This window comes from Pelodiscus sinensis, chromosome 1, assembly GCF_052426305.1.
Source record: "Pelodiscus sinensis isolate ZL-2025 chromosome 1, ASM5242630v1, whole genome shotgun sequence".
Lineage (NCBI taxonomy): Eukaryota > Metazoa > Chordata > Testudines > Trionychidae > Pelodiscus > Pelodiscus sinensis.
Window position 1 is genome coordinate 350,011,247 of NC_143052.1, and position 9,766 is coordinate 350,021,012.

The 9,766-nt window shown below is 44.1% G+C and overlaps 1 protein-coding gene across 1 annotated transcript; it reads left to right on the forward strand.

Annotated features, from left to right (window-relative positions):
- The first annotated feature begins 7,566 nt into the window (after positions 1-7,566).
- On the forward strand, positions 7,567-9,139 carry LOC102457054 (olfactory receptor 51G2-like). The gene has a single exon (XM_006132435.4). It carries the CDS (start codon positions 7,598-7,600, stop codon positions 8,534-8,536), a length of 939 nt encoding a protein of 312 aa, XP_006132497.3. The 5' UTR covers positions 7,567-7,597; the 3' UTR covers positions 8,537-9,139.
- The last annotated feature ends 627 nt before the right edge of the window (positions 9,140-9,766 follow it).

The following is a 9,766-nucleotide window of genomic DNA, read 5'->3' on the forward strand; positions in this document are numbered from 1 at the left end:
CTGAATCCTTAAATTTGAGAGGACATGAGCTACTGATTGCCAGTATATAAAGAAAGGTTCAGATGGAATCTAAAACAGAGGGTACTGGGCTCATGACTGTTTTGTACCCCCTTTGTTTTATGAATTTGACTTATGGATACAATTATTCGTAAGTGGAAGATGCTTTAGACAAAGAACCTCATGTAACTTACCACCGTTATATCACAATCGGCGATATCAATGCTTATGATTTCTCTTGCATGTAAAGTTAGAGATGTTGGGTAGGGAATGGTTTAATGTTTTTAAAAGTACAAAGGAAAGCCAGCAAGGCTGTTTCCAATGATGGGACATCTCGAAGTCTTGGCTATTGCCTGTAAGCACCCAATTTGTCTTTTAAGCCTAAGCAACAGTTGGTCTTAGGTAAACATGTGACCGCCCCAACTGGCAGGGTCTGATCATTTAATTTTCCTTGAGAATTAGAAGAGAGAACTACAATTTCCTGCCCAAAGTGAAATCTATAAGATAATGGGAAGTAAGCTGTCACTTAGTCTTTGGACTAAGAGAATAAACCGGAGGCCCCAGGGATAAAGGATCTTCCCTGGCATGGAGTTTTAGCTGAAAAAAGAAGAATTTTAGGGTAACTTTGCTGTAAGCTCGAGTGTTTTAGAACTATTTCTGCTGTTTCTGTTATTTTAAAATTGTAATTTCCTTTGCTCTGCCTGTTTTCACTTGTAGCTCCTTGACCCCTACTGATTGTACTTAATAAAAACAATTTTATTGATTATCAGACTGAGTGCAAATAATTGTTACCTGGGGGAGCAATCAGTGTGCACATCCTCCTTTCATTGTTAAAGGCAGCTACCCAGAATGATTTAATTTGGGTTCTGATCGCATTTGGAGAGTAGGCTTCCTGATTACTGTGCCTGAAACTGCATTCTCATCAGACCTAAACAGAGTTAATGTCTCTATTTCTGTTTGTGGGTTGGATGGGGGGGTTTTTCAGCTCGGTGTCTTGGCTGGTGGAGACCAGAAGATCTGGCCCAGCAGGGCAGGGTGGTGAGAGGCCCCAGAAAGCATAGGGCAAGTGTCAACAGAGTGCAATTTCTGTAGCCTTTTCAGAAAAAAACCCTAAAGTAGAGACATAACCTAATTGACGCCATTCTCCTAAGCTGTTTACGCTTTTTCTGGTTAGCACTTTTGTAAAACACAGGGGCTACGTCTAGACTGGCATGATTTTCCGCAAATGCTTTTAACAGAAAAGTTATTCCGTTAAAAGCATTTGTGGAAAAGAGCGTCTAGATTGGCACGGACGCATTTCCCCAACAGCACTTTTTGCGGAAAACCGTCCGTGCCAATCTGGAGGCGGTTTTGCGCAAGAAATCCCCGATCGCCGTTTTCGCCATCGGTGCTTTTTTGTGCATAACAGTTTTCAGGTGTCTACACTGGCCCTTTTGCGGAAAACCATTTCCGGAAAAGGGCTTTTGCCCGAACGGGAGCAGCATAGTATTTGCGCAAGAAGCACTGATTTCAGACAGTAGAAAGTCAGTGCTTTTGCTCAAATTCAAGTGGCCAGTGTAGAGAGCTGGCAAGAAAACTTGCCAGTCTAGACACAGCCAGGAACTGCCCGTTGTGTCGCCCCCTATTTCCATAAACCACGTCATTATAATTCCGGAAAATTTGATTCTGCTTGGTTTTAGTGGTATCCACTTGAATGATTTCAGCATTTGAAACTACTTATTAGTCGATGTCGCCCAATACCCGAGGGCATGAACTTAGCAGGTTCAGCACTTTAAGCAGTTTACAGTCAACCCTTAACTCATGACCGAGGGCAAAAGTTTATATTTCCTCATACTTGCCTCATCCTGAGGCCCTCCTGCACCAAACTTTAACAGCACCTGGCTTCTTAGCCAGAACTCTTGTCAAGCCAGAGAACGCTGTACGGACTCCTCCACAGCCCTTTTCCTGTCATATTTTCCCCAGATTTTTCAGTGGTCACACTCACAAATACACCCATTGTCTAAATTAACCATTCATGTGCCATTAGGGGCTGCACACTATAAGATATGCCCAGTGAGGGCCTATCGTCTCCTGTTTTCTTAAATGTGTCTGTCCATCTAAATTCCATTTTCTCATATTCAAATGGGAACTCTTTCCTCTGTCAGGGCTCCGACACTTCCTCTTCTCAACATTCTTGGGCACACTCTCCAGTAATCTGGCACAGCTATAGAGGTCAGTCACTCCGTCTTGACCTGATGCACCAGACCGGGGGCATCATACTACATTTTTGTTCAGTCCCTATCACACAGCATTCTGTAGCAATCTGAGAGAAATGTCTATGGATGGAGGTTTGTGGAAATTCCCTTCTCTTGCTAGCAGCCTGTGTGGTCAATACAGGAGAGGGGACCGCTGCAAAGACATGTGTTTCTTTGTTTACATACATAGTTAAGTGAGATCACAGCTCTAACAGCATCTTCCTACCATTCAGCTACATCCGAGGAAGGCAGCCTTGGGCACTAATTGAAACTACACGAACAGTGCTGACTAGACTAGATTCCAAGGAGCCTGCAGAAAGCTAAACAACTCAAGTTCCCTGATGGCCAAGGGTCCCCCAGGAGAAGGTACGAACATGCTGCTTAAAGGCAGTTGCCTCCCTAGCTGAACACTCACTGCCTTCTGTCCAGGCTGTCTCTGTGGTGACTTCCTCTCCTTGAAGGTGCAGACCTCCAGTGTCAGCGGCTCCCTTCTAGCAGGAACTGGGTACGTTGGCAGGTGTCACTGTCTGTAACATGACAAGTGCAGAGCTAAGGCTGCAGGCTGTTTGCATTGGCAGATGTTCTGTGCAGTGGCAGAGGACTCAGCTGGGCTGTCGGGGTGACTCAGAGTGACAGGGCTGGGGGGCAGGAAGTGGTAACAAGCTGCGAACTCCTCTGCTACACCTGCCTGCGCTCCATACGTCTCTTTTTAGCAGAAAGAGTTTCCCAATGTGGTTGGAGTGTTATACCCTCAGTGCGTTGAGACAGGATTTCTGGATGGGTCCTATTTCCAGAGGTGCCCTGTGCTCTGGGTGAGATCCTGCTAAGGGCTGAGTTGCGAAATCACCTCAGGTTTTTTTTTTTTTTGGTCTGGAAACACAATTAGCAAATGCATTTTCCAACCTTATGTATCCTGAGGTGCTCAAGGAGCGACGGCTTTTCTTGAGCTGCTGCTTCCCTTCCTGCTTGTTTTCCAGCAGCCTGCTGATAAACTAAGTATGGCCAGACTGGTTTCATCCAATAGAACCATCTCCTCTACCGCCACATAGTCAATCCAATGTAGCCACACGCAAACATCCCAGGTTTAACCCACCCATTCGTAGGGCAGCCCAGCTCCATTTTTGTTCCAGTTCCTCTGCCAGTTGCTGTGAATTTTATGTATCCAGGTGAGACACAGTGAGGGAGGGAGAGAGAGCAATAGGCAACACTCCTGTGGGCAATGAAGTGCCATTTCCATGAATACTCAGGTATCAGACTTTAAAATTCATTTCCTGCAAACCCTCCTCATGCCCGAATAACGGGCGTTGGGGTTACTGGGAACCAGAGAGTGTGAGTTCAGAGAATAAATATTTTACATATTGATTCCACTGCCTGTTACTGCTCCAGAGACAGGCAACAGTCTGACAGAACAGAATCTGAGATGACCCAATCAGCTCTAAACACAGGGACAGAGCGGGACAGTGGAGATATTAGACTGCAACCTGAGAAATCTTCCATGTAAGAAGATGAGAGAGGAAGAAATGGGTCGACTTGTGTGTGCTAAGGTATATAGTGCAAAAGTTATGCCAAAAAATGTCTCTGGTGGCATGTATGTGTATTGAAACCCACAGCAGCATAGCAAACATTTTTACAGGAAGAGCCCGATTTGTGCATTAGAAACTTGATATTCAGGAGGTTCTGGGAGATAATCCAATTGCAAAACTTGTGCAAGAATTCAGGGAAGGGTCCTGAGAATGTGACTTAGGGAAAAGTCCTGAGTGTGAGATGGTGACCATTTACGCCCCTCAGCTTTTGCAGGAGCATGGCTGTTGTAACTGGCACATTCAGGTGGCTATTAGTGGAAATCTAGTGTTTGCCCTGGTCACCCATTTGTGTAGAAGAGCTCACAAGAGTGTTTGCAATTGTTTTACTCTTAAAAAAATAACAAGGCTGTGTCTACATTGGCCCCTTTTCCGGAAAAGGGATGCTAATGAGACACTTTGGAATTGCAAATGCCGCGGGGGATTTAAATATCACCCGCGGCATTTGCATGAACATGGCTGCTGCTTTTTTCCGGCTCGGGGTTTTGCTGGAGAAAAGTGCCAGTCTAGACGGGATCTTGCAGAAAATAAACCCTTTTCCGCAAGATCCCTTATTCCTACTTTCAAGTATTCCATTCTTTCAAGTAGGAATAAGGGATCTTGCAGAAAAGGGTTTATTTTCTGCAAGATCCCATCTAGACTGGCGCTTTTCTCCGGCAAAACCCTGAGCCGGAAAAAAGCGGCAGCCATGTTCATGCAAATGCCGCGGGGGATATTTAAATCCCCTGCGGCATTTGCAATTCTGTAGTGTCTCATTAGCATCCCTTTTCCGGAAAAGGGTGCCAATGTAGACACAGCCCAATAGTCTGATAGTACTTGAAAGATTAAAAAAACTTGTAGATTGTGTTATGAGCTTTCAAAATGATCTGGACAAATTGGAGAAATGGTCTGAGGTAAACAGGATGAAGTTTAATAAAGACAATTGCAAAGTGATCCACTTAGGAAGGAACAATCAGTTTCACACATGCAGAACATGCAGAATGGGAAGTGTCTGTCTAGGAAGGAGTACAGCAGAAAGGGGTGATAGTGGACCACAAGCTGAATATGAGTCAGCAGTGTGATGCTGTTGCGAAAAAAGAAATCATGATTCTGGGAAGCATTAACAGGACTGTTGTGAGCAAGACACAAGAAGTCATTCTTCTGCTCTACTCTGCGCTAGTTAGGCCTCAACTGGAGTATTGTGACCAGTTCTGGGCACCGCATTTCAAGAAGGATGTGGAGAAATTGGAGAGGGTCCAGAGAAGAGCAACAAGAATGATTAAAGGTTTAGAGAACATGACCTATGAAGGAAGGCTGAAAGATTTGGATTTGTTTAGTTTAGAAAAGAGAAGATTGAGGGGAGACATGATAGCCGTTTTCAGGTATCTAAAAGGGTGTTATAAGGAGGAGGGAGAAAACTTGGTCATCTTGGCTTCTCAGGATAGAACAAGAAGCAATGGGCTTAAACTGCAGCAAGGGAGGTTTAGGTTGGACATTAGGAAAAAAGTTCCTAACAGTCAGGGTAGTCAAACACTGGAATAAATTGCCCAGGGAGGTTGTGGAATCTCCATCTGTGGACATATTTAACAGTAGGTTAGATAAATGTCTGTAAGGGATGGTCTAGCCAGTACTGGGTCCTGCCATGAGGGCAGGGAACTGGACTCGATGACCACTCGAGGTCCCTTCCAGTCCTAATATTCTATGATTCTATGAATCTATGTTACCAGACTTTTTGTTGTTTTTTTTAAGTTTATCCTATACAGATGAACTCACTTGGCTAGCCTCCTGAATCTTCTACAATTGTTTTGTGCTACTAACGCTTTTTCCAGGGAACAGTCCCATGATATTGTCTCCTTGTAACTGAGCAGACGCTGTTTCATATATTGATGTTCAGGAGGTTCAGGAAGATAATCCAGGTGCAAAACCTATGCAAGACTTAGGGAAAAGTCCTGAGAGTGTGATGGTGACCATTTATGCCCATCAGCTTTTGCAGGAGCGTGGCTGAAGTCACTGGCACACTCAAGAAAAAAACAGGACTATGTAGCACTTTAAAGACTAACAAGATGGTTTATTAGATGATGAGCTTTCGTGGGCCAGACCTACTTCCCCAGATCAAATAGTGGAAGAAAATTGGCATAACCGTATATACCAAGGGATACAATCAAAAAAATGAACAAATATGAAAAGGAGAAATCAAATTTCAGAACAGAAGGGGGAGGAGGTGGGGAAGGGTAGATGTCTGTGAGCTAATGATGTTAGAGGTGATAATTGGGGAAGCAATCTTTGTAATGGGTAAGATAATTAATGTCTTTGTTTAGACCTAGCTGAAAAGTGTCGAATTTAAGTATGATTGACAGTTCAGAGGATTCTCTTTCAAGTCTGGTGTTAAAAGGTCTTTGAAGCAGGATGCAGGTAATCAAGTCGTTGAGACAACTGTCGTTCAAACTTAAATTCAACACTTTTCACCTAGGTTTAAAAAAAGACATTAATTATCTTACCCGTTACAAAGATAGCTTCCCCAATTATCACCTCTAATATTATTAGCTCACAGACATTTACCTCCCCCCACCATCTCCCTTCTGTTCTGAAATTTGATTTCTCCTTTTCATATTGTTCATTTTTTTCAAATGTATCCTTTGGTATATAAGGTTGTGCCAATTTTCTTCCACTATTTGATCTGAGGAAGTGGATCTGGCCCACGAAACCTCATCACCTAATAAACCAGCTTGTTAGTCTTTAAAGTGCTACATAGTCCTGTATTTTGCTTCAGCTACACCAGACTAACACGGCTACATTTCTATCACTATGGCACACTCAAATGGCTATTAGTGGAAATCAAGTGTTTGCCCTGGTCACCCATTTGTGCTCCCAACCCCCTTCTCCCATCAGCTGAAGTTGATGTCTCTGTTCACTTAGAACGTATCAGGCCCTTCCTGGGGAGAGGAAGAGAAGCCTGTAGGATGAGCCATATCTCTGGATTCAGACAACACCAGCAGGCAAATCACTTCAGAATCTCTTGCAGGGATTCCTGGGGCTCAGAGTCTATCGTTGGGAGCATGTGATAAGTTAAGAGACTTGTATTGAATTCACACCTTTAAATCTGGACTGATGACATTGAAATCAACATTATTGTATAAAGAACCCTTAAGAATGTCTAGCAGCTTCTCCGAAGTGTTAGTGGTGTAATCTGGACTCTTAGGAGTGGTGAAATATATATATATAATTGCACACATCATGCTAGAATGGGCCACACACAGAAGTGAAAGGCCAGAACGAGTGTCTGTAGGAAGGTCACAATGGTAAATTCACACAGTGCTCCAGCAGGCTGGGGAACTCCTATCCCCAGATACTAAAGGGTCTAGGAGCTTACGAGGATTCAAAGAGGGACTGCATGTTTATAGTGGTGTTCAGTAAACCTGATTACAGTGGGGAGGACAGAGTTAAGCTCTTTTGGAAGAGCTCTAAACATTCCTGATTTACCCCCACACAATGTGTCTAATCTGTGGGTGTTTTGGGGAAATATATCCTGGGGCAGGTTTTGTCACACCTGGCTGTTGAAAGGATCCGTCCTCCTTTCTCCAAATCATCTGGAACTGGCCACTGAATCCTGATACAGTCGGGCAGTGCCTTTCTTCCTGTCAGTGCTGTAAATCAAAGACTATGTTGATTATGTTCTGACTGATCTTTGAGCTCCTGGCTGTGTGTTGACCTGCACTGAGAGCAGAAATCTGTCTAATTAAATATCATTTACTTTCTTCTTGTTCCTTTCAGGAAGAAAAGTTCAAACTCCTTGTATCTGCTCAGTACATGATGTCAGATGTCAATGACACCTCATTCACACATACCGTGTTCCTCCTTGCTATGATACCGGGGCTAGAGGACGCACATCTCTGGATCTCCATCTCCTTCTCCTTAATTTATGCTATTGCGATAGTAGGCAATTCAGTCATTCTGTTCATTATAAAAACAGACCGAAGCCTGCATGAGCCCATGTACATTTTCCTTTCCATGTTGGCCACCACAGACCTAGGCTTTCTGATAGCCACCATGCCAACGACACTGGGCATATACTTCTTTAACTTTAGGGAGATCAGCATCCATTCCTGTATTTTCCAGGTGAACTTTGTAGCCTTTCTTCTATACACTGAATCTGCCGTGCTTCTGTTGATGGCTTTTGACCGCTTCATCGCCATCAGTAACCCACTGAGATACGCTTCCATCTTAACCCTGCCGAGAATAGCCAAGTTGGGGCTGGTGAGTGTGCTAAGAGCACTTGCCATAATAGTCCCAGTTCCCCTTTTCCTGAGACAGTTCCAATATTGTCGAGCCAATGTCCTCTCACATTCCTACTGCCGGATGGAGGACATGTTGAAATTGGCCTGTTCGGATATCAGACCTAGCAGCATGTACGGCTTGATCATTAAGACCTTAACAATGGGGATGGACTTGCTGCTCATCTTCATCTCTTACGTGATGATCCTCAAAACAGTGCTGAGCATCGCTTCCCAAGCAGAGTGCCTCAGGGCCCTGAACACCTGTGTCTCCCATCTCTGCGCCGTTCTGCTCTTCTACGTACCAGAGTTCAGCCTGTCTGTAATAACCAGATTTGTGAAAGACACTTCTCCTTTGCTTCGGATTCTTCTGAGCTATGTCTCCCTACTTGTCCCACCCTTGATGAACCCAATCGTTTACAGCGTGAAAAGCAAACCCCTGCGTGCTAGAATAATGAAGGTGTTCATCAAGTGAAGAGGCCGTTCATCACCCCTCTGCAGCACTGGTGACATCAGAGACAGAAAAACTTTCTATAGTCACGTATTCCATCCTGGATCGTTATATCTGAGATGACATGTTCTACTGGAGAGAGAAGACCAGAGTCATTGGGAGAGGGGTCTGTGTCCATTTTTTGTTCCCCCTACGTGTTAGGAAATATGGACAAGATTATGCATAACTCAAAGATGCTTTGTACAAACTATTCTGTGTAACCTATCAATTGTAATGTCACAATATGCTGGATTTGTACATATTATTTTGGTGTATGTATCATTTTGTATGTAAAGTTAGAGATATGGGGAATGGAAGAGTTTATGTTTTTAAATGTGCAAATGAAAGTCATCAAGGGCATTTCCAATGCTGGGGTACCTCAAAGTCTGGGTGATTGCCTGGGTGATTGTCCTTTAAGTCTAAGCAATAGGTGTTCTTAGGTAAACATGTGACCCCCCCAACTGGTAAGGTCTGACCAGGTAATTTTCCATGGAAGGTGGGAGAGAGGACTGCAATTTCTCACCCAAAGTGAAATCTCTAAGACCACGGGAAGCGAGCTGTCCCATGCGCTTTGGCTGGCTTGATACCCAAGAGCATAATCCAGAGGCCCCAGCAATAAAGGATCTTCCCTGGTATGGAGATTTAGCTGAAAAAGAGATGAGTTTTACGGTAACTTTGCAATAAACTTGAGTATGTTAGAACTAGCTGTACATTTTCCGTTTTTTTAATTTGTAATTTCCTTTGCTCTGCCTCTTTTCACTTGAATCACTTGAATCCTACTGTTTGCACTTAATAAAATCACTTTTATTTACTATTAAGGTTAGTTTGGAAAAGAGAAGACTGAGGGTATGTCTACACTACCCCCCTAGTTCAAACTAGGGGGGTAATGTATGCATACCGAACTTGCTAATGAAGCCCGGGATTTGAATTTCCCGGGCTTCATTAGCATAAAGCCGGCTCCGCCATTCCCATTCCTTGTTCCACGAGGCGTACAGATAGATCGGAATGGCTACATAGTTCGAACTATCTAGCCTGTGCCGCGTGTAGCCGCGCGGCACGGGGTTCGAACAAGCCGGCTTTTAAAAATGGCGGAGCCGGCTTTATGCTAATGAAGCCCGGGAAATTCAAATCCCGGGCTTCATTAGCAAGTTCGGTATGCATACATTACCCCCCTAGTTCGAACTAGGGGGGTAGTGTAGACATACCCTGAGAGAG